General features: G+C 38.1%; 1 protein-coding gene across 6 annotated transcripts in view; it reads right to left on the bottom strand.

The window, feature by feature from the left end:
• The window catches only part of LOC111572927 (PH and SEC7 domain-containing protein 1-like), a 131211-nt gene that overhangs the window by 61460 nt on the left and 41885 nt on the right, over window positions 1-27866 (bottom strand). For 3 of the 6 annotated variants that reach the window (XM_055004477.1, XM_055004476.1, XM_055004478.1), the window contains exons 3-8: window positions 26537-26654; window positions 23390-23939; window positions 21571-22038; window positions 9310-9504; window positions 5697-5777; window positions 2718-2830 (exon numbers count right to left, since the gene is read on the bottom strand). In XM_055004477.1, coding sequence (XP_054860452.1) covers window positions 2718-2830; window positions 5697-5777; window positions 9310-9504; window positions 21571-22038; window positions 23390-23939; window positions 26537-26654 — 1525 coding nt within the window. Of the gene's footprint in view, window positions 1-2717; window positions 2831-5696; window positions 5778-9309; window positions 9505-14017; window positions 14447-21570; window positions 22039-23389; window positions 23940-26536; window positions 26655-27866 lie in introns of those variants that run through there. The other 3 variants (XM_055004479.1, XM_055004481.1, XM_055004480.1) reach the window with 3 other exon arrangements.

The following is a 27866-nucleotide window of genomic DNA, read 5'->3' as shown; positions in this document are numbered from 1 at the left end:
ACATCATGATGCTGCCACCACCGTGCTTCACATCATGATGCTGCCACCACCGTGCTTCACATCATGATGCTGCCACCACCATGCTTCACATCATGATGCTGCCACCACCGTGTTTCACATCATGATGCTGCCACCACCATGCTTCACATCATGATGCTGCCACCACCGTGCTTCACATCATGATGCTGCCACCACCGTGCTTCACATCATGATGCTGCCACCACCGTGCTTCACATCATGATGCTGCCACCACCGTGTTTCACATCATGATGCTGCCACCACCGTGCTTCACATCATGATGCTGCCACCACCGTGCTTCACATCATGATGCTGCCACCACCTTGCTTCACATCATGATGCTGCCACCACCGTGCTTCACATCATGATGCTGCCACCACCGTGCTTCACATCATGATGCTGCCACCACCGTGTTTCACATCATGATGCTGCCACCACCATGCTTCACATCATGATGCTGCCACCACCATGCTTCACATCATGATGCTGCCACCACCATGCTTCACATCATGATGCTGCCACCACCATGCTTCACATCATGATGCTGCCACCACCTTGCTTCACATCATGATGCTGCCACCACCGTGCTTCACATCATGATGCTGCCACCACCATGCTTCACATCATTCATGATGCTGCCACCACCATGCTTCACATCATGATGCTGCCACCACCATGCTTCACATCATTCATGATGCTGCCACCACCATGCTTCACATCATTCATGATGCTGCCACCACCATGCTTCACATCATGATGCTGCCACCACCATGCTTCACATCATTCATGATGCTGCCACCACCATGCTTCATATCATGATGCTCCCATCACCATGCTTCACGTCATGATGCTGCCACCACCATGCTTCACATCATGATGCTGCCACCACCATGCTTCACATCATGATGCTGCCACCACCATGCTTCACATCATGATGCTGCCACCACCTTGCTTCACATCATGATGCTGCCACCACCTTGCTTCACATCATGATGCTGCCACCACCGTGCTTCACATCATGATGCTGCCACCACCATGCTTCACATCATGATGCTGCCACCACCGTGCTTCACATCATGATGCTGCCACCACCGTGTTTCACATCATGATGCTGCCACCACCATGCTTCACATCATGATGCTGCCACCACCGTGCTTCACATCATGATGCTGCCACCACCGTGCTTCACATCATGATGCTGCCACCACCGTGCTTCACATCATGATGCTGCCACCACCGTGTTTCACATCATGATGCTGCCACCACCGTGCTTCACATCATGATGCTGCCACCACCGTGCTTCACATCATGATGCTGCCACCACCTTGCTTCACATCATGATGCTGCCACCACCGTGCTTCACATCATGATGCTGCCACCACCGTGCTTCACATCATGATGCTGCCACCACCGTGTTTCACATCATGATGCTGCCACCACCATGCTTCACATCATGATGCTGCCACCACCATGCTTCACATCATGATGCTGCCACCACCATGCTTCACATCATGATGCTGCCACCACCTTGCTTCACATCATGATGCTGCCACCACCTTGCTTCACATCATGATGCTGCCACCACCGTGCTTCACATCATGATGCTGCCACCACCATGCTTCACATCATGATGCTGCCACCACCATGCTTCACATCATTCATGATGCTGCCACCACCATGCTTCACATCATGATGCTGCCACCACCATGCTTCACATCATTCATGATGCTGCCACCACCATGCTTCACATCATTCATGATGCTGCCACCACCATGCTTCACATCATGATGCTGCCACCACCATGCTTCACATCATTCATGATGCTGCCACCACCATGCTTCATATCATGATGCTCCCATCACCATGCTTCACGTCATGATGCTGCCACCGCCGTGCTTCACATCATGATGCTGCCCTCACCATGCTTTATATCATGATGCTGCCACCACCGTGCTTCACATCATGATGCTGCCCTCACCATGCTTTATATCATGATACTGCCACCTTAATCCATTTCACTAATTCTGTGACTTTTAGCACCAAATGGCTGCACGTGTTGAATTTGTCACTTCAGAGTGAATAATTATGCAATCACTTGTTTTAGATTTTAGATTTTTAGTTATTTAACTTTTTTTTGTATAAATCTGTGTTCACTTTGACATGAAAGAGTCTTTTTGGTAAAATAAGGTCAAAAAAGCCAGATTATCTTGACTATAATTCAATGTTGAAAAGCATTTGAAGGAGAAAACTTCCACGTGGGTGAATGCTTCTTATAGGCACTGTATATGTTGGTAAGATTCACAGCAGCAAGCTTTTTTTGCTTGATTAATATTTTTAACAGCTTTCCAGGAAATGCTGAGTACATCAAAATAAAGAAACACCATCATGTTTTAACAATTATTCATGTAAATAAACCTAAAATGTTGGAATTTATGGCAAGAGCCTCCATCATTTCAGATCCACATTATGTCAAAACAGTCACTCATGCATATATCTATGATTTATTTATGTTATTTATGTTGCACGCTGTGTTCCAACACCAATTTCTCATGCTGAATTGATATATTTAAATCACACCAGAGCTGATTATTTAAGGATTCCTGGGTGCATTAAATATTCAAGAATAGACATGTAGTTTTTTTCTTTTTTTGCAAAATTTTCCATTGCTGCTTGTGAGCACACTCCCCTTCAGCACTTACCCTCTGATGGCATGACTTTAGGGTTGCAGTCCAAGTAACGCCTAGAAAAGTGTGACAGGACCCTCTCCCTCTCCTGAGTCTCGCCCATCAGAGCGAACTGCCTGAGGAAAGTCCTGCAGCACAAACACAGAGTTAGCAGATGGTTACCAAACACCAAACTGGTCACAGAATAAAGATGACCTGCTTTAAACTGCTAAAAAAGCACCGTCACTGCACAGAAACGGAGTGTTTCATTACTGTTTATGAGCTACAATCTCACATTAATGGGATTTAACAAATCAAATTCCCACTATGCAATCAAATACACTGCAAAAACTCAAAATCTTACCAAGTCTATATGTCTTATTTTTAGTCAAAATGTCTAATCCCACTTGATTTAAGATTAATTCACCTAACAAGAGACATTTCAGCAGTTGGAGGGACTTATTTTAAGACAATGCATCTTAAATATCTTGTTAAGTCAAACAATCTTGAAATTATCTTGTTTTGAGTTGAATTTTACAAGAAAACTCAAAATAAGTTTAACCCTTGTTTCATCCTGCGGGTCAGATTAACCCGTTTTAAAGTTTGAAAATGTGGAAAAAAAAATCTATTTTCACAGTGAAACTTCTGATGTCCACATTTTCAACATTTTTGGGAAATTTCTGAACTTTTTTTTTTTTGGTGGAAAAAAATTAAAAATGTTTCTTAAGAACATTCACAAAAAATCAACCAAAATCCAGCGAAATTCACTGGATTTTGGTTGACTTTTTGTGAATGTTCTTAAAGAAACTATTAGAGGTTTTACTGATATATATGGAATCACTTTAGATATTTTTAGTCATTTTTTGAAAATATTTACAAGAATTTTCTTGCCAAATTTGGGTGATTTTTTTTTTTTTTTTAAATAACATTTTTAAGGGATGCTTTTAAGGGATTATTGGAATTTTCTTCCTGAAGGTTTTGCAAATTTTCAGAAATTTGAGGAATCTTTGTAGGAGGAAACAATATTTTTTGGTGCCTGTACATGAAGACAACAGGAGGGTTAATACATCTCAAATTAGAAGGTTACATGGAAGCAAAAATCTATTTTTGAGTGAAAAACTGCTACTTTTTTTTTTTTTTTTAAATCATATCTGTCTTATTTTAAGACACCTAAGCTTGACAATCCTGGTAAAATAGAGCTTAAAATGAGTTTTCCCAGCTAATTTTAAGCTCTCAATATTCTAAATATCACATGTTATTTCAAGAAATCTTACCAAGCCATTTTTCACTTGTTCTATTGGCAGATTTTTTTCAAGGTAAAAGTTCCTTGAAATAAGTTTTTTTCTTGTTTTCAGAGGGGCATTTTTTCCAGTGTATATTAGTTCAAGTTCTATATTTAAGCACAGTTTTGAGGTAGTCTATACTTCTACTTCACTACATGTCTGTGTAGTGCACTTTTTACTACATTACACAACAGCTGTAGTTGCATCTAATAAAATATGATGCATTTTGATAAAAAAAAAAAAAAAACAACAACTACCAAACAAGCTATAAGAAGTTACCTACTGCTGGATTAAAAACCCTCTGAGCCCCAAGCAGTTTCTAGTTATTTGTTGCTCACATTGTTGCTCATCGTGGGTTCATTTTTTACTCCAATATAAAGTCCTGCACCTCAATGGAAACAGCAAAATCATTGCTAGAAGTGAACTCAATATATATCCTATGCAGTTAAATGCCATAAAACATAAATAAAGAAAAAATGAAAGTTGAATTTATTTATTTTTTTGTGCACAACATGTATATATTGTACAAAATTATCTACCAAAATGATCTATTTAGTGCCCTGAGGTGGTACCAGCACTGGAAACAAGGAGAATCTACATGCTATAGATATTTATTTATTTACATTTCTGTACATTTATCAGCTTTAGAAAGATGTTTCACCATGTTTAATGTATCTTCCAATAACTTCATGCCTCTGTTTAACATTTTTGAGCCATGCTGAATTCATTTTATGACTCAAGTAAGTTTTATTTTGCTACCAGCCTCTTTTTTGTTGCTTGCAGTTCATCCAAATAGTCCCTTAATTTTAATGACGTGACTGAGCAGCTGAGTCATTCAAGGCGGCTCGGTTCCTCTGAATTTTTTATTTTACTTATTTATTTATTTTAGATCATGTTTTTAAATAGATAAAACGTGTAGAATAGAGTAATTTTGATGAAATATCATGATTTTAAGCTTGACACACATGATTAGCTTAAGGACAGTCAGAAACTTAAACATCCAACTATTTTTATTATGGTTTATTGTGTAATTTAGGAGATTTTTGATAAGATAAAATGGCCTTTAAATGTGCCAACACGCATTGGGGTTTAGAGGATTAAACATTAATACATCGGTACTAATAATACAATGATATTATATCTTGTGCAACATGAAAATGTGACAGGTCTCTGCACATTAAATACTTTTAACGGCACTATTTTCTTGCAATATGTATAGTATAATTTCTGCTTCTACTCTAGTGAAGGATCTCTGTATTTTCTGAGGAAAATCCAGACCTAAACCAAATTTTTCAATTTAAATAATGGTATAATGTTGCAACAGTATAAATAAGACGATGAGTAGCACAAAATGCAGGATCCAACCCAGTATTAATAAATCTGAATAGATAAAATGAACATAATATTGAATTAACCTAATTATTTAGTGTAGATACTGTTCAAACTGATTCCATTTTAAGTGCAGCACCACAGCAGCCCTCTAGAGGGCAGTGTTTACCAGCAGCTGACAGCTAAAAGCCAGCATAAAGACATCAAAAATGTAAGTTTCCATGTAACTGAGGTTAAATCAAAACCACGAGGACACTCAGAGGAAACAGGAGAATGTGAATACCGATGTTTTAACACAGTCATGACATAAAAATGTACAGTTTACATCTACTTTTAACCAAAAGAAATGTATAAATTGTGCTTTAAAAGCTGGACTACAACTGTTTTTTGTTGACTTTCTTACCGCAGTGCTTGGTCAAGAGCGAGGCCTGTGAAGTTGAAGAAACTGAGATATTCTTCTGCAACCATGCGGCTGAAGTCATTACTGCAGACAAGCAAACAAAAAGACAGAAAATAATATAAACAGGGGTGTAAGACACAATAAAAATCAACATACAAACAAGTAATAAAACGTCAAATGGCAGCTTTCTCAGTGAACGGCTCAGTTTGGGCTGTCAGTCAGTCAGCGTTCACAGCTCGAGATGCAAACCGGAGGCGAGAAAAACACAAGAGGAAGAAGAAAGAAAAGAGGGAGGAGATTCCCAGGGTGCATCTGTCAGAAAGTGAGGAAACCCTTTAATCCCGAATTCTTTCTCATCAGCACGAGCGAGCAGCTGACAGACTGACGGCCTGATTGAGCACCGCTGAAGGAAAAACGCAGCACTTTGTAGGCAGAAAGTAACAGGAAGACAGTAAACGTACAGCAGAGAGAACGAGCACCAGACCCGGTAGATTAGCATCCATTAAATAAACATAAGATGCAGCAGGAAGGAGGTTTATCCAACAACATGCAAATTACAGTACAGTTAGAGAATACATAACATGGATAAGACGAGTCCTACATAGATTCTTATTGTTTATATACAGCATCATAACTGGTGGGACATGTAGTGACATTAGTAGGAAAAGTCATGTAGAAAAAACAGAAACTGCTGGTGCTAATATGTTGTGTTCATATCAGCTGCTTTTTAGCATTTTGAGACGGGAATTTAAAATGTTTAGCTGCTTGTTTTGTGACAGTTGGATGTCAGTTAGTTTCAGAATGATTATGCAGTAGATGAGCTTAGTTGCACCAAAAAAAAGATTCATTTTTAACCCCATTAAATCCTGGTTTGACTTTAAATCACAGAACTATCATTAAAATAGATTCAACTTGAACTTCTCTTTAAACCTTAGTTTAGTTTTTACTCTAAACCTACTTTAACCCTCCTATTGTCCTCATTTACAGGCACCAAAAAATATTGTTTCCTTGTCTGAAAAAAAAATACAAAAATTCAGCAAAAAAATTCAGCAAATTTCTGAAAATTTGCAAAACCTTCAGGAAGAAAATTCCAATAATTCCTTAAAAGTTTCCCTTAAAAGTTTTATTTAAAAAAAAAAAAAAAAAACAAAAACTTAAATTTGGCAAGAAAATTCTTGTAAATATTTTCAAAAAATCTTACAAAAAAATCCTAAAAATATCTAAAGTGATTACATATATATCAGTAAAACTTCTAATATTTTCTTTAAGAACATTCACATAAAAATTTACCAAAATCCAGCAAATTTCGCTGGACTTTGGTAGATTTTTTTGTGAATGTTCTTAAACTTTTTTTTAACATTTCTTTTTTTCCACCAAAAAATGTTCAAAGATTTCCCAAAAATGTTGAAAATGTGGACATCAGAAGTTTCACTGTGAAAATCTATTTTTTCCCACATTTTCAAACTTTAAAACGGGTCAGTTTTGACCCGCAGGACGACATGAAGGTTAAATCGTCTGAGTCTCCAGTCTGTCTCTCTGTGTCTGCCTCCTCATCCTCTCTCGACATCGCTGAACTTCCACAACAAACTGCCGTCACAAACAGGATCTCAGCAGAACAATGACTGGTGAGTGCAAATTCCATTTTTTGCACACTGCCATGTCTGAGTTTGAATGACCACAAGTTAACGTCGACGACGACTGACATGAGAAACTGACTGAAAAAAGGTTTGCTTTTAATTGTGAAACAGCTCTGGTGATCCAGATTTACTCATTTTAGCCCCACCTTTGATTAGAACTAATCTCAGATTTAATCATTCTTTGTTGGTGCAACCCAAGATGAGTCATAACACCAAGGTTAGCAGTGATTGCTAACAAGTTTAGCTTATTGTAGGGCTCACACACCTGGCCGGTTGCTAAGTAGATCGTTGTGGTTGCTATGTGGTACCTACAGTCTGTGGTTAGACGGTGGTAAAGATGTTGTTGTTAAGGTGTTCTTCAGTGTTGCTATGGGATTCAGTATGGTTGCTAGGGTGACTGCAGTGGTTGCTAATGCACGTCTAAGAAGTTGCTGCGCTGCGTTCTTCATATAGTTGCTTTTAGCTTTGTTACTGTTGCTAGTAAGCTGCTGTTAGTCTATTTAAACCTCTTTCAGACAAAACATCGGTGCGACATCAGTCTGTTAAAGTCACAGCACTCTGTCTTTATGACTTAGGTCACTTCTACATTAATTCTTCTCATGGCTTCATTCACACAGAGACAGCCACAGTGCACATGCAATATTTGTCATGCATGTGAGATTAAAAAACCAAGTGATGTAAAATGCATAATGATGCAACAAACAATAGATTAAATCTGAACTCACGGCAGCTTATCAAACTGTATAAATAAATTACAGACTGGTTTATTTATGATTTCCGAAACTGAAAACTCTGTCCACGTGTGACGATAATTCAGCTACTGGTTTACCATCAGTCAAATAACAATTTCCTGACAGTTGTGACAGAGCTCAGGACTCAACCTGAGGACAAATGATTTTACTGCAGCTGATAAACTCTGACTTTGTGTGGTGAAAAAAGTCTATGTGTCCCACAACAAGTTAGCATAACCTTATTGATGTTTTTGTCATTTGTCTCGTTTTTGTTTTCTGTCTCACTGTTGTTGTTTTATGTCTGTTTTTGTTGTTTTGTGTCTCGTTTTTGTCATTCTATGTCTTGTTTTTGTTGTTTCCATCACCAAACAGTTTTCCTAAAGAATAGGTAGAGCAAAGCTATGTCCTCTCTTCTATTTTTCATATTTTCATCCCATTGTCAGCCTTGATTGAATGTCTCACTCTACCTCATATTATCAGGATCAGACTAATTCTTTGGACTGTTTTTCATCAGTCAGTTTGTCCTCTTGGTCAGCAGTAACAGCAGCTAAATATCTAGCTTCTACTGCTGAGAAAAAGATCACATTAGCATGGATTAGCAACCCTGTTACTGTGATTAGAGTAGGGTTAGCAAACAACACAGAAAACATGGAATAAAAATGCTACCATTGATGTGGAAGCTGAGCTAAGCTACCACTCTGTTTCATGTCTGTTGCTTTGTGTCTTGTTTTTGTCATTTTCTGTTTGGTTTTTTGTCTTTTTGTGTCGTTTTGTGTCTCAGTTTTGCCATTTTATGTTTTGTTTTTGTTATTTTCTGTCTTGTTTTTGTTTTCTGTCTCGTTTTTTTCATTTTGTCTCATTTTTGTCATTTTAATGACTTGTTTTTGTCATTTTGTGTCTCGTTTTTGTCATTTTGTGTCTCGTTTTTGTCATTTTCTGTCTTGTTTTTGTTGTTTTGTGTCTTGTTTTTGCTGTTTTCTGTCTCATTTTTGTCGTTTTGTGTCTTGTTTTAGTCATTTTATGTCTTGTTTTTGTTTTTTGTTTTTGTTTCGTGTCTTTTGTTTTGTGTCTTGTTTTATGTCTTGTTTTTGTCTAATATGTTGCAGAAAATTGTAAAAGAGAAGGTTTATTTCTCGAAAATCTTGAAGCCCAAACGTCCTCCAGTTCTGGAATGATTTGTGCATTTGAACACAACAAACAAACTGTCTTCTGACACTAAAACTTTAGAAGACAAAGAAACCTCCTCACTTCTTGCTGAGGTGTCGCGCCACATCGGACTTCCTGAAGCCGTCCAGGTTGAAGAGACGTTTGGCGAGGCGTTTGGCGGCCGCCACGTCGGCCCGGTGGCTGCCGTTGGTGAGCGTGTCGCTGCTGCCCAGACCCAGCCGGTCGCTGAGGTCCTGGTCCAGCTCCGAGTCTGTCGCCAGACGGGCCTTTTCCCTGCTGAGAGGAGGGTCGGTGGGAGGAGGGTCAGAGGTGGAAGACACAGCAGAGGGAGCGATTAAAATGAGGCACTGAGAAACAGATGGACGGTAAGAAATAAATGGAAAAGGAAAAAAAAAAGATGGGAAACGAAGCACATTATGGTTCAGGAGAGGTAAGTGGAACAAAGCGGTAAATAATTAAAAAGAACTGTGAAAAAAGGATAAAAGAAGGAGCAATGAATGATAGTGATATAATAATAAAACTAATAACTCCAGTATATTAATAATTTAAGAATACTAATATCTGATTTGTCCTTAAATCAGAGGCTCTAGCTGTTACATAATGGAGCCAAGATTAGTAAAATACAGAAGAGAGACATGAAAATAGTGAAGCAGATCAAGAGAAAGTAGCTCAAAAGAAAGACAAATGTGTGTGAAATGAAGTGAGATTGAAAAACGTGGCAAAGGACGAGTAAATAGAGAACTGAGTAAACAAAGAGCATTTTTATATTAATTTCTATATACAAATCTTCAAACATAATGTGGTGATTATACAGCTTAACCCTCCTGTTGTCTTCATTTACAGGCACCAAAAAATATTGTTTCCTTCTCTGAAAAAAAATACAAAAATTCTGCAAAAAAATTCCCCAAATTTTTGAAAATTTGCAAAACCTTCAAGAAGAAAATTCCAATAATTCCTTAAAAGTTTCCCTTAAAAGTTTTATTTTAAAAAATCCCCCAAATTTGGCAAGAAAATTCTTGTAAATATTTTCAAAAAATGAGTAAAAATCTTCCAAAAAAATCCTAAAAATATCTAAAGTGATTCCATATATATCAGGAAAACTTCTAAGATTTTCTTTAAGAACATTCACATAAAAATCATGGATTTTGGTAGATTTTTTTGTGAATGTTCTCAAAAACATTTTTAACATTTTTTTTTCCACTAAAAAATGTTCAAAGATTTCCCAAAAATGTTGAAAATGTGGACATCAGAATTTTCACTGAGAAAATATATATTTTTTCCCACATTTTCAAACCTTTAACCGGGTCAATTTTGACCTGCAGGACGACACAAGGGTTAATGGCTGCACTCAAATCTCCTTTTTCCTTATCATTTCCCAATTAAGCCCCTCTGAAGCATTAGCCGGCAGCCAGCAGTGCTAAACTAGTTCTATCTGAATTATTCTGATAATTTAAGCATGTTATGTCACACTGAGGTAAAAAGAGAGCTGCTTTTACAGCTTCTGCTGAAGTGTGGATGATAGAAACGAGGTCTCTGAGTTCATCCGCTGAATATTTGACATGACAGCGACTTGAGCTGCGAGTCCATTCTGGTCACGTCAGCCGGCCACAGAAAACAAAGACCGTCCAGCAGCCCGGAGTTGTAATCCAAAAAAGCAAGAAACACTTCCTGAAGAAGGCCAGCTCTCATTTGGATTTGTCGGCCCGAGGAGCGAGCCAAGAAAACCCCCAATCCCACGGCTTTGCTTCTCTCATTTACACATCTTAGATGGAGCATTAGTCAGGCAAATCACACCAGAGCAAACAGTGATTAATAACATGAGCTAGCAGGGTTTGAAGGTCAGCCGTGGTTTCACAAAGAACACAGAGGATCGAGACAAAAGAGTCAACGTTACGCTGACGATTAACAGGTAGAATGTTCACCAGCTTCACCACCTTAGTTTAGTTTATTAACACGCTAACGTCTGCTAATGGTATTTCTTTGTAGACATCAATCAAAACATTGAACATGACTTTCTGAATTTGACAAGAATACATCCACACTGGAAAAAATGCCCCTCTCAAAACAAGAAAAAAAAACTTATTTTAAGGAACTTTTACCTTGAAATAAGTGAAAAATATCTGCCAATAGAACAAGTGAAAAATGGCTTGGTATGATTTCTTGAAATAAGATATGATATTTAGAATATTAAGATCTTAAAATTAGCTGGGAAAACTTATTTTAAGCTCTGTTTTACCAGGATTGTCAAGCTTAGGTGTCTTAAAATAAGCCAGATGTGCTTTTAAAAAAAAAAAAAAATAGCAGTTTTTCACTCAAAAATAGATTTTTGCTTTCATATAGCCTCCTAATTTGAGATGTATTAACCCTCCTGTTGTCTTCATTTACAGGCACCAAAAATATTGCTTCCTTGTCTGAAAAAAATACAAAAATTCTGCAAAAATATTCCCCAAATTTCTGAAAATTTGCTAAACCTTCAGGAAGAAAATTCCAATAATTCCTTAAAAGTTTCCCTTAAAAGTTTTATTTTAAAAAAATACCCCAAATTTGGCAAGAAAATTCTTGTAAATATTTTTAAAAAGTGAGTAAAAGTCTTCCAAAAAAGTCCTAAAAATAACTAAAGTGATTACATATATATCAGTAAAATTTAAGAACATTCAGAAAAAAAATCAACCAAAATCCAGTGAATTTCACTGGATTTCGGTTGATTTTTTTGTGAATGTTCTTAACAAAAATTTTTAACATTTATTTTTTTCCACCAAAAAATGTTCAAAGATTTCCCAAAAATGTTGAAAATGTGAACATCAGAAGTTTCACTGTGAAAATAAAGTTTTTTCCCACATTTTCAAACTTTAAAACGGGTCAATTTTGACCCAAAGGACAACATGAGGGTTAAGGCATTTCACAACAATCCTTCCAATATTTGCTATGACATTTAAGGAAATGCCAAAAACATCAACCTGCTGCTTGGATACTGGAATCAAATTTTATTGCCAACAAAACTGCTGACCTCTTGTCATGTTAGAGAGGACAACAGTTCACCAAAGTTGTTAAGTTTCACCCTCTGGGCAACACAATGTCCATACAATAGCTGCGAAGACACTTGACTAAAAGCAAAAAAGCATCAGAATGCTAGTGGGCTAGGCTGCTGACCTGCTGGTGGTGCTAAGGAACAGGAATAAAGAAGGGGTATCAGGATTTATCCTCTGGGAACCATGAATATCTGGACTGCATTTCATTCCATAGGTGGCAAACCATCTTACTAAAAGCCAAAATTGTCAGCCTGCTGATGCTAGAAGTGAAGTTAAAGAAAAGCCAATTTGGTGTATCCTCTGAGGAACATGGATGCAAATTTCACAACAATACATCTAGTAGTTGTTGAATAATGTCAAAAAAATGCAAATGTGAAGCTAATGAAAGGCTATTTTCTGGGATTTGACAGCGATTGGATTGAATAGCAATTGAGAAATTTCAAGTGGTGAACCAACAAACCACCAAGTGCAGAAAGAACAGCCATATACATCTCTCAGGAGGTGGAGACCAAAAACGGAGGTAAAAGAGAGTAAATATTGAACTTAAAAGGTGATATCTATATAATTCTCTTTTTCTCCTGCTGCCAAGTTACCAAATATACTTATTTAAGGTTAACACTGGTAATATTTTGCTTTCAGGATAGACCTTACACTCTAGAAAGTAAGCCAAGGGACCTATTCTCACAACTTCCATCCATCCATCCATTATCTATACACCACTTAATCCTCACTAGGGTTGCGGGGGGGCTGGAGCCTATCCCAGCTGACTTGGGTGCGAAGGCAGGGGACACCCTAGACAGGTCGCCAGTCTGTCGCAGGGCTATTCTCACAACTTAATCCCATTTATTGTTGCAAGAGAAACAAATCAAACACACACATTTCAGTGTTACCACTTGAACATTGAGGCTTCTGGGTTCATGAGTTCCATACTTCCTACAATAATCAAATAATACTGTTGTATTAGAGATGCAAACAGGTGCCTGACACCTTAAACAGCCATATATGTCCATCACGAGATGGTGGAGACCAAAAATGGAGCTAAAAGAGAGAAAATATGGAACTTAAACTGTGATATCTGTGTAATTCTCTTTTTCTCCTGCAGCCAGGTAGCCAAAATATACTTATCTAAGGTTAACACTGGTAACATTTTGGTCTCAGGATAGATCTTACACTAGAAAGTAAGTCAGGGGACCTATTATCACAATTTAATCACATTTATTGTTGCAAGAGAAATAAATCAAACTCATACATTTCAGTGTTACCACTTTAACATTGAGGTTTTTGGGTTCACGAGTTTCTGTAATAATCAAATAATACTGTTGTATAAAGGGAAGTGAACAGGTTCCTGATGCCTTAAACAGCCATATATGTCCCTCCAGAAAGCTGGTGGTGACCAAAAATGGAGCTAAAAGAGAGTAAATATTGAACTTAAACTGTGATATCGATATAATTCTCTTTTTCTCCTGCTGCCAAGGGACCAAAGTATATTTATTTAAGCTTGAAATTGGTAATTTTTTGCTTTCAGGATAGATCGTACACTCTAGAAAGCACATACAGTTCAGTGTTTCCACTTTAACATTGAGGCTTTTGAGTTCATGAGTGGCATATTTTCCAGAATAATCAAATAATACTGCTGTATGAGGGAAGTGAACAGGTTCCTGATGCATCAAACAGCACATTTGAATTTTCCTTCTGGACAACCGATAATCAGATCTTCATGTGAAATACAGGTGGGACAGGTTTCCTGGGTGGAGACGTACCTGTGGCAGGACCGCCTATTAGCCAAATACCTCTCCTCCCCGGCTGCGTTGGAAACATGACAGCAGAAGACCGACGTCGTCCGCATTCCCGTTTCCCGACCGGCACTTCGCTTCCGGCTGAGCCCTCGTCTCCCCCTCGACTCGTACCCTGAACGCATCACCGTCCAGATCTAGGTAACACCTGTAGTCGCTCCCAAGAGGCCAGCAGACATCTGAAGTTTCCTCGGCTCGCTTTTAAATCCAACTTCATGGGTTCCTCTTTTCTTTTTTTCCGGCCACTTTCTCACTGTCGCTCTGTGTTTGCTGTCATTTGATCTTCACAGTAAGCCTCCTTCCCCCCAGCTAAAAGAGCCGTTTGTCCTGCGGTGCCTCTCCGGCTCTATCTTTTCCCCTCCGAGTCTGTTTGCTGTTGTTTCTCTTCCCTCTTTTTTTCACTCCTCCCTCTCTCCCTCTCTCTTTCTCCCTCCCTTATTCCACTGTGCAAACTCTCACTGTCCCCTGCTGACCTTGGATTCGAAGCATGGCATGAGACTTGGCTTGTCTTTCAGCTAAAAAACCTCCTACAGTCCATTCATTCCTCTCTCAGTCCCTTTTTCTCCTTGCATCTCCAATTACTCAGTGAGCCCATCCTCTGGGTGTGATTGTAGTCCACCTTATTTGTATGTTTGTCAGCTTTATCGCACACCTACAGAGAAGATACGAGGTGTCAGGTTTAAACCGCCCTCAGAGGGAAGGAATTGGCAGCTTTTAGTAAACATCGGAGGCCATGGTGGATTCGCTTCATGTGCAGGAGTGCTCATAACCGTGAGATTAAGCTCTGCCACCTGTTGGTATTGTCTCACAGAGAGGCAGCACAATGCCCAGAGGTCCTGAGAGAATTCCCCCGGTGTCGGCCTCGGCTTTAACGGTATCCTCGCATAATTGAGCCCTCACTCGGCTCGGCACAATGAGCCACTGTCTGACGGAGCAGGCTGTCTGAAAAGAGGTGATGAGAGGGGAAGGAGGAGGAGGGAGAGGAGGAGGAAGAGGAGGAGGTACGAGGAGTGAAATTCCAACTTTCATCAAAGTACGGACGAGCCTTCGCAGATATTTGCCTCGTTGTCGCGCTCCTGGATTCCACGGCTTCTGGGCGGCTCGTAAAAGTGCGATAAGATCAGCGATAAGCAAACATTTACCTCCACGGTCTGAGATTTATCAGGAAGCTGAGCAAAAACCTGAACCAAAACCGAAGCTTAGAAAAATGAAGCTGATTTGTTTTAAAGGTTGTATCTGGGGGCATTTAATGCTTTTATTTCAGTCTTTTTGCAGATATTTTGTGGCTCTGTGGCTTAACCCTCCGGTTGTCCAGCGGGTCAAATGGACCCGTTTTAAAGATTCAAAATGTGGAAAAAAACCAAAAATTTTCACAGAGAAAACTTCCATATTTTCAACATTTTGGGGAATTTTCTGAACATTTTTTGGTGCAAAAAAAGAAATGCTAAAAAAAAAATGTTTTCTTTAAGTATATTTGGGAAAAAATCAACCAAAATCCAGCGAATTTCACTGGATTTTGGTTGATTTTTATGTGAAAGTTCTTAAAGAAAATATTAGAAGTTTTACTGATATATATGGAATCATATTGGATATTTTTAGGATTTTTTTTGAAGATTTTTATTCATTTTTTGAAAACATTTAGATTTTTAAATTTTTTTTAAATTTTGCAAATTTTTATAAATTCAGGGAACTTTTTGCTGAGTTTTTGGATTTTTTTCAGACAAGGGAACAATTTTTTTTTTGGTGCTCGTAAATGAGGACAACAGGAGGGTTAAACTGAGTTTGAGATTGTATAGTATATCATTTAAAGTAAGGAAAATGAACTCAAACATGTGATGCTCTGGCTTTTTCATACATAAAGAAAACTTTTTTCATGACCAATATACTAGATAAGCCTGCAAGATGGATAGATGAATGGATGGATGGATGGATGGATGGATGAATAGATACATTCATAGATAGATAGATAGATAGATAGATAGATAGATAGATAGATAGATAGATAGATAGATAGATAGATAGATAGATAGATAGATAGATACATAGATAGATAGATAGATAGATAGATACTTTATTAATCCCAAGGGGAATTCAAAAACATAATGTAATCAGAATTTAAGGGTTCTTAGAGTCACAGTTTCATTTTTATTTACCTCATTTAAAAAACACCAAGTTTGTTGACAAAAACCTGAGATAAAATTGAAGCATGAATTTATGAAAATGAAGCTGCTTGGTTGTAAAAGTTGTATTAATGCTTTTATTTGAGTCTTTTTTGCAGATATTTGGCTTTGATTGAGATTGCATAATACAGGGTTGGTCAAAAGTAGGTTTACAGCTGTTTTACTATTTGTTTCACATTTTAGATCTAATTTATCCAAATCATAATTCCCAATCACTTATTCACTTTTTGGAAATGTTATTATTTAAGCTATTTCTTCCAATTTTGGTTTCGAAAGTGGATATTAAAGCAGTATACTGCAAACAAGAGTAGACCAAATATAAGATATAAACACTAAATTTGAGAAGAAAATCACCTAATTATCTGTCCATGTAGCAAGTAAACTTTACTTGGTAAGAACGTTTGAATTAAGATTTTTAAATCTAGAAAAAAGGTCCCAAGTAAGTATCCAAAAAGATTAAAATAAGCTGAAAATGCTGATTTTCAGGTCAAAATACTTGAAATAAAACTTCATATTACCCAGTAATAAGTGAAAAATACTAAATATGAGCAAATAATATTTTTTATTTTTATTTTCTTATTTCTAGCAAATCAAGGTTTAAAAACAGGAAAAACATGACTAATTTAAGTAAAAATTGCTCAGTACTAGCGCAGTATAATTACTGTGTTTTGATAGAAGTTGGTTTGTCTTGAAATAAACCTAAATCCATGTTAAAACTGAATTGGGTTTTTTTTGGTTCTTTTGTTGGCTTTATTTGATAGGCACAGTTGTGAGGCAGACAGGAAAGCAGGGAGAAGAATGGGAGAAGACATGCAGTAAATTAATATTTGACAAAAGAAACTTTTTTTAAAACATTTTTTTCCACCAAAACATGTTCAAATATTTCCCAAAAATGTTTAAAATTGGAAGTTTCACTGTGAAAATACATTTTTTATGTATACTATATACTATACAATCTCAAACTCAGTTTAAGCCTCCTGTTGTCCTCATTTACGGGCACCAAAAAAAAAATTGTTCCCTTGTCTGAAAAAAATCCAAAAACTCAGCAAAAAGTTCCCTGAATTTATAAAAATTTGCAAAATCTTCAAGAAGAAAATTCCAAAAATTCCTTAAAAGTTTCCCTTCAAAGTTTTATTTTTAGAAAAATCCCCAAATTTGGCAAGAAATAAAAATTAAAAAATAAAAAAAAATTTAAAAATCTAAATATTTTCAAAAAATGAATAAAAATCTTCCAAAAAAATCCTAAAAATAGCCAATATGATTCCATATATATCAGTAAAACTTCTAATATTTTCTTTAAGAACTTTCACATAAAAATCAACCAAAATCCAGCAAATTTCGCTGGATTTTGGTTGATTTTTTCCCAAATGTACTTAAAGAAAACATTTTTTTTTTTAGCATTTCTTTTTTTGCACCAAAAAATGTTCAGAAAATTCCCCAAAATGTTGAAAATGTAGAAGTTTTCACTGTGAAAATTTTTGTTTTTTTTCCACATTTTCAAACTTTAAAACAGGTCGATTTGACCCACAGGACAACAGGAGGCTTAATGGTTCTTGGAGTCACAGTTTTTCATTTTTTAACTTCAAACGACAAAAATCTCACCTAACATGAAGCTGCTTTGTTTTAAAGAAAATTTTTTGGGAATTTTGAGCTTTTTATTTGGGTTTTTTGCGTACATTTGTGTCTTGGACTGAGTCCAACTAGGGCTGCACAGTACATGAATTCAGCCCTGACATTGTGACATGTCCTTGTGTAAGTCATATCGCCAGACTATCCAGTGTGAAGCACAGCGAATAAAGTCACACAAGCTTGATAGAAAAAGAAAACTTGCTCGGTTCTCATTTTCATCACTTAACTATGGCTCCAAGAACCCTTAAATCAGAGTAAATTATGTTCTTTTTTTACGTAATTTAACAGATACAGCATTTGTTGACATGCAGGCTCTACATGTGCACAGTCTTGCCTTCACGATTTGAGTTCTATCAAAAATTTGAACCAAAACTAAAGCATGAGTGCACGAAAATAAAGCTGCTTTGTTTTTAAGGTGAGGGGGAAAGAGAGTAGTAGTCGGGATTTGAACATTTGCACTCGTCTAGTTTGTACTTTAACCACTTTACTATCGAAATGCCCTGATGCTGCTTTGTTTTTAACATTTCTGCATGAATCAGCTGAAACCTGACGCTGGATTCCAGCTCTGAGCCACACCAACACACCGCTGCTCACAGTTAACCTCCTACATGACATTCACTCATGTCGACCTGCACTTGGCAGTGAGATTACTGTCCTCTCCTGCCATCTAGTGGCCACACCTGCAACCGTGCAGTCCCTCTACCTCCGCAGTGCTGTCACGCCGAGTTAGGGTGACATTCACACAGCCAGACTACCTCCCTGTCACACCCTCTTTTTATAACGGTTATAGAGTGAATCTGCCACAGGGAGGGTTTATGTGGGGTAAAATAAAAAGGTTCCAGGTGTGTAATGAAGTCTCATGAACTGCAGGTGAGAGTCTGTGGAGTTAAAATGAAGTCTTTGGGACTCCAACAGTCAAGGTGAGTCCCTGATTGCTGCAGCAGCCATCTGCTGCTGTCCTGACATGACTACACAAAGCACACATCCACAACAACAGCACCTACAGGTATATACACGAAGCGACATGCACAGATGGATACATGCACACACACTTCCTGACACAGCAGAGGGACCACAGGCAGCCCTCCAACGACCTTCACGTCGAGCTCCAGAATAGCTCTGCAGCAGCGCTCTGTACGAGGAGAACGACAGACTGAGACGCTCATTCATCCGGAGTCTGACAACAGTCCATTAACGAGGCTCCGACCTCGCCGAGGAGGCAATCAAAGCTGCATTAATACTGAATTAACAACAGAAAGTCTGCCAATTATATCTGCATATGAGTCCAGTTTTATCAACCAAAATCCAGAGAATTTCGCTGGATTTTGGTTGATTTTTTTTTTTGAATGTTCTTAAAGAAAATATTAGAAGTTTGACATGTATGTAATCATTTTAGATATTTTTTGGATTTTTTTGGAAGATTTTTACTCATTTTTTGAAAATATTCACAAGAATTTTCTTGCCAAATTTGGAGGATTTTTTAAAATAAAACTTATAAGGGAAACTTAAGGAATTATTGGAATTTTCTTCCTGAAGGTTTTGAAATTTTTCAGAAATTTGGGGAATTTTTTTTGCAGAATTTTTGTATTTTTTTCAAACAAGGAAACAATATTTTTGGTGCCCGTAAATGAGGACAACAGGAGGGTTAATACATATAACTTTAAAAAACACTTAACTCCTGTTGCTTTATTTCAGAGAAGAACAAAGAAAGAAACCAACCACATACATGACACAGAACCTCCAGCTGTCAATCCTCCTTTACTTTCTAATGAACAGTAGATGTTTACTTCAGGCCTGTGAACGTCTCACGGTGCATGATTATTGATCTGACAAAGACGGGTTAAAACGTCTTTTTGATTACATGTCATGGCTTAGATTGAGCGTGCAGCACAGAGTCCAACTGGAGCTGCAGGATTTATTATTTCAGCATCAAAATTGCACAAGAGCTGCGATGTGAAGTGAACAAATGAATTCAAACACATCATGTGAGTGTTTTTGCTGCTTGATTCAAGAATAAACTCGCAGGGTTCTCATTTGCCAGGACTAATTTACAAGACAAGTCTGTCCAGTACTGAAATACTTTTTTACTTTTGTGACCTTTTTTTCAAAATTTGTAATTTTCATATTGAAATCCTAGGTCAATGAAGTTACCATATATGGTTCCTTGCTTGTTAAAAAACACATTCCAAGAACTGTATATATCATCACTTAGCACAGCTACTCAACTTTAAAATGTGTGAGGTTGGTCAACTAACCGTGGTTAGTTTTGACGTTTCAACAGCAAATATGGAAGAGGACTGAGCCACAAGTCCGTCTTTTTGCAACTTCGGAGAAAAGAGAAAGTTTGATACGTTCAAGGCCTCTGCTGATTGGTCCAATGTCATGCTGTAGTGTGATGTAACGTAGAGTGATCTTCGCTGATTGGCTGGTGAAAACCATATGCTTCCTGACCTCACTGAGAGGCAGGAGCAACGGCATATTTAACGCTCCTGTTGTCCTCATTTACGGGCACCAAAAATATTGTTTCCTTGTCTGAAAAAAATCCAGAAATTCAGCAAAAAAATTCCCCAGATTTCTGAAAATTTGCAAAACCTTCAGGAAGAAAATTTCAATAATTCCTTAAAAGTTTCCCTTAAAAGTTTTATTTAAAAAAAAAAATCTCCCAAATTTGGCAAGAAAATTCTTGTAAATATATTCAAAAAATTACTAAAAATCTTTCAAAAAATGAGTAAAAATATCAAAAGTGATTACATACATATCAGTAAAACTTCTAATAGTTTCTTTAAGAACATTCACATAAAAATCTACCAAAATCCAGCAAATTTCACTGGATTTTGGTAGATTTTTTGTGAATGTTCTGAAGAAGCATTTTCAACATTTCTTTTTTCCACCAAAAAATGTTGAAAATGTGGACATCAGAAGTTTCACTTTGAATTTTTTTTTTTTTTCCTACATTTTCAAACTTTAAAACGGGTCAATTTTGACCCGTGGGACGACATGAGGGTTAAACCAATGCTGATATCATTAGTTACTGATCAAGTATGTTTCTAGTCCTGTGCAAATCTGCATCTTAGTGACTGGAGGGTATTTTAGTTTTTTTTTTTTTTTTTTTTATTGCGCGCTTTTTTCTACCTCTTTGGTCGAGCTCATCAAAATAGGGACACTTAATGCATTCAGAACCGGTCTTCTTGTTATTTTTAAGCTGTCGCGGTACCTTCTTTTTTAGGTCGTCCAACCTTTCTTTAATTTTCACCCACTCTCTGAAGTCCTTTATCGTTCTCTGTGAACGTCCTCCCAGACGATCTGATTCTGTATCATGTCATCAAACAGCCTCTGATACTCCGGCTCACCCCACACAGCAATTAAATTTCATGTTTCTTAGCGTGACCACTGTCTGTTTTTTTTGCATGTGGCAGCCATTTTGCACATGGACGTGACAACAGCGGATGTTGCAACGTGCACAGATTTGACATCATATCCAGGCTGTAATGTCAGTAAATTTGAGTAAAACACAGACTTCACTTACCCCGTGTGAACGTACTGCAAGAAACACAGACATGGGGGGGTAATTCACAAATTACCAGAGATCCCTAGCTAATACTAATTGGGCATAAAACACCGTTTCGGTGTAAACAGGAGGCTGAAACGCATCAAAATATCTGCATTTCATCCTAAAACCGTTGTAATGTAAATGGTGTTTTGGTCACTCACCTGGGTAAGGAGAACGTGGGGTTGCTGTACCAGCTGCTGCCCAGCTGTGAACACTCCTGTCCTCTGGGTGGCGTATCGTCCGAACCGCTGCTCAGCCTCTCGCTGGACGGAGCTCTGGTGGCGTCGGAGTCTCCCGTCACCGTGAAGATAGAATCAGACAGACTGGGCCTCTCGTCGTGAGCCAGCGGCGCGAAGCTGAGCTGGACGATCTGCCGGGCGCTCTGACACACCGGGCCGTGGATGGCCGGGGTCAGCGTGGGCAGGTCGAAGGTCAGGACGGTCTGAGTGCTGGAGGTCAGCAGCTCCTCGGAGTCCAGGCTGTTGTAGGACGTCCCTTTGGCTCGGTGCGACTCCATGATGCTCTCAAAGTGGCGGCTGAAGGTGTCCTCGGCGGCCAGGCGGGGCCCAGACACCAGGATGGGGGACTTCAGGGCCGGGTGGTGGTTGTCGAAAAACGTCTCCATGGGTCTGGACAGAGAGGGAGGACTCAGTAACACTGCAACAACAACACAGCTGAGGAAAACATCTGGAACAAGAAGAGCACTCAGAGAGCATAGTCCTCCTCCAAGGCTGCTCATTCCCCCATATGTCAAAAATACAGCATCTGTGTATTAGTTATTGATGATCAGAAATCACGGCACCATGAAATGTGTCCATTTAATATAGATGTACCCACAATAAAATGACTTTCGCTTAGCACAAGTGTGTGTTCTGCATGTGTACGTTATGTACGGATATCAAATCACGTGATCTAAATATGTAGCAGGCGGCGGGAATTGATGGGACTCAGAAACACCTCCACAATTTAATCAGTTATTCCTTGGATCATTTCTGACGGAAAAGTCCCGGTAAGTCTTCAGCGGTGGATTTGTAGTAGGATCACAATCATGTGATCGTCAGCAGCACCATGTCTTTTTGTTGTTTTTCATCTCATTTTCTATCATTTTCAACCTTTTTGTTGTTTTTACGTCAATTTTTTTTCAATTTAATGTCTTTTTGCTGTTTTTTTTATCTTATTTTGACATTTCCAACATTTTTGTGGTTTTCATTTAAAATTTTTTGTCAATTTTTTTGTCTCGTTTTTTGTCATTTTTTATCTCTTAGCTCTTTTTTCATCTTATTTTATCAGTTTCAATCTTTTTGTTGTTTTTCTGTTTAGGTTTTTGTTGATTTAAGGTGTGTGTTCTGCATGTGTACATCATGTACGGATATCAAATCACGTGATCTAAATATGTAGCAGGCGGCGGGAATTGATGGGACTCAGAAACACCCCCACAATTTAATCAGTTGTTCCTTGGATCATTTTTGACGGATAAGTTCCAATAAGTCCGTGGCGATCAATTTGCAATCATGTGATCGTCAGCAGGCATCTGATGTAGTGTTCACTTGTCGTCATGGTTACAGCGTTGCCATGCCGCCATCTGGCAATGATACATTAATGTTTAACAAATCCGTGGATCCAGACTATGAGCCGCATCACTGCCAAAATCTAATCACTTGGTCCTTGTGTCATTTCTGACCTTCCCTGAAAATTTCATCCAAATCTGTTACTCTGTTTTTCAGTAATGTTGCTAACAGTCAGACAGACAGACAGACAGACAGACAGATTCACGTACGCCGATCGTCACATAACTCCGCAGCATTCCTTAACGGAGTAAAAAGACACTCCAACTGTGATTTTGGTAAAATGACTCTACTGTAAGTGACTAATTAAAGCAAGGCCTGTTTATGACTGACTTGAGAAATAGGTTATGAGTGAGATCCAGTTTCAGATCAAAATGTGGGCCAAAGGAGGAAAATATTCTGGTTTGTGTTTCACCTCTTCAGAAGGTGTCCGAACACCTCCGGTTCCTCCTCGGCTGCATACTGCTGCTTCCTGCTGTCTCCTTGCATCCTCACGCTGGCCCAGCTCACCATTTCCTCCTCTTCTTCCTCTTCTTCCTCTTCATCATCTTCAGCCTCCCCCCTTCCCTCTCCTCTATCCCCCACCTCCTCCCCATCCGTCCTCCCGTAAGCCAGCCCCCCCAGAGGGCTGCTGCCGGTCCCGGAGGTTCCCTGGACGCTCCGGTTGCTCCCGAACGCTGAGTCTGCGTCGTCCTGCTCGGCCAGCAGCACCTCGTCGATGTCCGTCTCTCGGTAGCAGCGCAGCGGGACGGCGTCCAGGTCCGTCTCCGAATACTTCAGCGTCCGGCGAATGATGCCGGTTTTGGGGGACGTCCCGATGACGGCCGGGGGAGGAGTCACCAGCTCCACCTCCACGTGCTGCACCTCGTGGTTGGCCGACAGCAGCGGCAGGGAGGACGGGGGAGTCGGGGTGGGAGACTCGCTGGAGTTACCACTAGGAGGCGCTGTGGAGGCTTCCAGAGAATCTGCAGAGGGACAACATAAAATTTTACCTCAATAATGTGAGCATGTGGCTGAAAATTCTGATGATCCTCGTGGTTTTTGCGACTGCACTTGGGGATACATTCAAAGTTTTCCCGACTGACTGACCTTCAGTTCTTAAAGTAATGATGGACTGTCGTTTCTCTTTGGCTAGCTGATTGGTTCTTGCCTTAATATGTATTCTAATAGTTGTCTAATAGGGCTGCCAACTGTGGACCAACCTGACTTCTGCACAGCACAACTGATGGTCCCAACCCTATTAACCCTCGTGTCGTCCTGCGGGTCAAATTGACCCGGTTTAAAGTTTGAAAATGTGGGGAAAAAAATACATTTTCACAGTGAAACTTCTGATGTCCACATTTTCAACATTTCCGGGAAATCTTTGAACATTTTTTGGTGGAAAAATTTTTTTTAAAAAAAGTATTTCTTTAAGAACATTCACAAAAAAATCAACCAAAATCCAGCGAATTTCGCTGGATTTTGGTTGATTTTTTTTTTATTTTGGTTGATTTTTTTTTTTTTGGTTGATTTGGTTGATTTGGTTCCTACAAAACATCTAAATATTTAATGGACTAATGCAGAGTTTTGTCTTCTGGGAACTATAGTCTGCAGGTGGAAATGTTTCATTTATTGAGGACTATTTTGAGTGGATTAACACTCATTTGGTGCTCTAGTGAGTATTTGGGGCAGCAGGACAGTGTATGTGGGACTGAGACTAAATAAACTACAGAGTGTGATGGTGGAGAAGCAGCTTGTGACCCAGTGCTGCTCTCAGATTTCAGCCCTATATCACAAAAAATAGCTTTTCCATACAGCTACCTTGCATTATCAATTAAGTCTTGAGTGAACTGTATTTTTTCTATCTCTCCATACCTCAAATACCTTTTCTTTTACTGCTTTACTGTCACTCCTCTTCAACAATGGAAATGAAAATGGAGGACAATCTTCAAACATGTTGTTAAAGGGTTGTATTTTAACCTAAAATGTGATATTTTCCTAAAACCTCACCAGGAAATTTTGATGCAATGAGTCCTAAAATAACGTTGAAAGTCCTGTTGCTCTCTTGTAATGGCCTAAAAACACAAACTAATCATGTTATTGTTTAGCCCAGTGCTTTCAAAATTGACTAAGAAAAGCCACAATTCAATCAAGACATATTTGTTTCTGAAGATATTTAAAAAATCCTGTGAATCTGCAGCTCATAACCCACTAAATGTGCACTCAGGACTACAGTCTATGAATTAAGATTATTTTTGACTGATGGGTCCAGTTACTAGCCTATATTAAATTACTATAAAATTGCATTATTACTGTTAGGCCGTTGTGTTCTCTTGTGTTCTCCTCTTCCTCGTGTTTAAAGAGTCAACCATTTCTAGGAATAGTATTATTTCCAGCACTTTTATTTTGGAGGTCGAAGGGCTGAAATGTTTGAGAACTCCTGGTTTAGACGAATAAATACATCTTCGATATTTGTAAAATTCTTGCAGACTTTCAGGTAACTGCTGACCTGCATGTTGATGCTGTTTAGATTAAAAAATATGTTTCCTTGGGTTTAACAGACAACCACACTGTTGCTGCAAAAGACCAAGGGATTGTATTTTGCTGTCTAAATAAAGAATTAAAAAGAAAAAAGAAGTTTTTTCTTATATTTAGCTTTTTGCATAGCAATCCTCAAGAACTGAGTTTGCCGATTCATATTATATACATGCACAACACTTGTTAGTAGGATTATTTTGTTGTTGGTGTTTTCAATGTTTATGTTGAACATTTTTAACATTAAGTTTGTGTTCTTGTATTAATTGAACAAAACTTTGACAAAGAAATATGTCCATAAATTCCTCAAAGTTGGTAGCGAAACTAGAGATATTATATTTGCCTTGGTATAGAACATTTTGAAATGATAACCAGCTTTATCAAAGGCACAGAATGACATATTAACCCTCCTGTTGTCTTCATTTACGGGCACCAAAAAATATTGTTTCCTTGTCTGAAAAATACAAAAAATTCAGCAAAAAAATCCCCACATTTCTGAAAATTTGCAAAACCTTCATGAAGGAAATTCCAGTAGTTCCTTAGAAGTTTCATTTTAAAATTTGGCAAGAAAATTCTTGCAAATATTTTCAAAAAATTAGAAAAATCTTCCAAAAAAAGTCCTAAAAATATCTAGTGATTACAAATATATATATATATATATATATATATATATATATATATATATATATATTTATATATATATAAAAAAAACTTATTTTGTTTTCTTTAAGAAGATTCTTTTTTTACATATTTTTTCCACCAAAAAATGTTCAAAAATCTCCCAAAAATATTGAAAATGTGGACATCAGAAGTGTCACTGTGAAAATATATTTTTTTGTACATTTTCAAACATTAAAACAGGTCAATCTGACCCGCAGGACGATATGAGGGTTAACTCTCACCACGCTGCCATAAATGACATTCAGTGATGAGCAGCGCTGCTACTTGACAGACTTTTCATCTGTGTGAAATGATCTTGAAAGAAAAGGAATAACATGAAAGACAACGTGCAGAAACCAGATGCAGTGTAGATGGACGTTGCTCTCACTTTTCTCCCCCCTGCCAGCTGCCTCCTCAGCAGGAGTCCCGAATAAAAACTCCCACTTTGCTCTTGCGATCCTCTGACAGTGCAGCGAAGGAACTGGAGCTGCACAGCCGCTGTCCGTCTGCAACACACATGCAGAGACAAAGGAGATCATAACTCTGCAGTGCAGCAGTAAAGGAATAGTCTGACATTTCAGGGAAATAATCACCTTGATGCAGGGAGTTAGAGGAGAGAAGCTATATGAATGTGCTGCAATTAGCTTTGTTTAGCGTAAAGACTGGAGGCAAGTCTCCTAAAATAAAAATACATCTACCAACATGTATGAATCTCACTAGCTGAAAGAGACTTGCATCTGTTTAATTGAACTAATACATTAAAACAAATCTAAGGTACATACCAAGCTAGCCGTTTAGCTAGCTTAGTTTGTGGAGGCAGCTAGCCTGGCTTTGTCCTAAGATAAAAATGCATCAACCAAGATGCAAGAAGCTCAGAAGTTGGAATGTTTTATCTCTTTTGCTGATTTAATATATAGAAAAAAAATCTAATGTAACTGCCAGGTTAGAGGTATAGCACTGCCTCTGGTATTTACCTTATGCTACACTAATCATCTCCAGGTTTTAGCTGAGTACTAAGGATACAGATATGCAGAATTATTTATCAGTTTCTTTTTTAAATTTCATTTAGAAGTCAGCATAAACTCAAAACATTTCTAAATATAATAAATTGACAGTATTCAGTAAACAATGGGAGCAGCAGATTTAATGGAAATGTCAGTATCATGAAGCTACTACCAGGAGATGAGGCTAACTTAGCCTAGCATAAAGACCGAAGGGAGGGGGAAGCAGCTAGCCTGGATTTCTCCTAAGTTAAAAGTGTATCAACCAACATTTTTAAAGCTTAGCCAACATGTTGTATATTGTTTGTTTAACCAATACACAGAAAAAAATTTGAAATGGAAAGCTAGGCGAGCTGTTTAGCCTGCTACCAGACCTTAAGTTAAGCTAATGTAATTGTTCTATCTTAGTATTAGTTGTTTCATACCTTTAGTTTGGATATGTTTCAGTGTAATTTAATTTAAAGTAAGCATTTTTGAACATTGTATGTTTGTAAATATGAAGCTATGGTCAGGAGACAATGTCGTTAACTTTGGCTTAGGATCAAGATTAGAGACAATAAGATACAGCTAGCCTGGCTTTTTTCAAAAATACTCATCCCAGCATGTTTACAGCATACTAATTTAGTTGTTGTGTCTTATTAGTTTTATCTCAACACAAGCAAAACCCTTAAAACATTTCTGGCAGACAGTTGTTTTCTTTGAGAGAGAGGGGATTTA

The sequence above is a fragment of the Amphiprion ocellaris genome, chromosome 18, assembly GCF_022539595.1.
Source record: "Amphiprion ocellaris isolate individual 3 ecotype Okinawa chromosome 18, ASM2253959v1, whole genome shotgun sequence".
Taxonomy (NCBI): domain Eukaryota; kingdom Metazoa; phylum Chordata; class Actinopteri; family Pomacentridae; genus Amphiprion; species Amphiprion ocellaris.
Note: the sequence above shows the minus strand (reverse complement) of the source record. Positions and strands in the feature narration are given on the sequence as shown.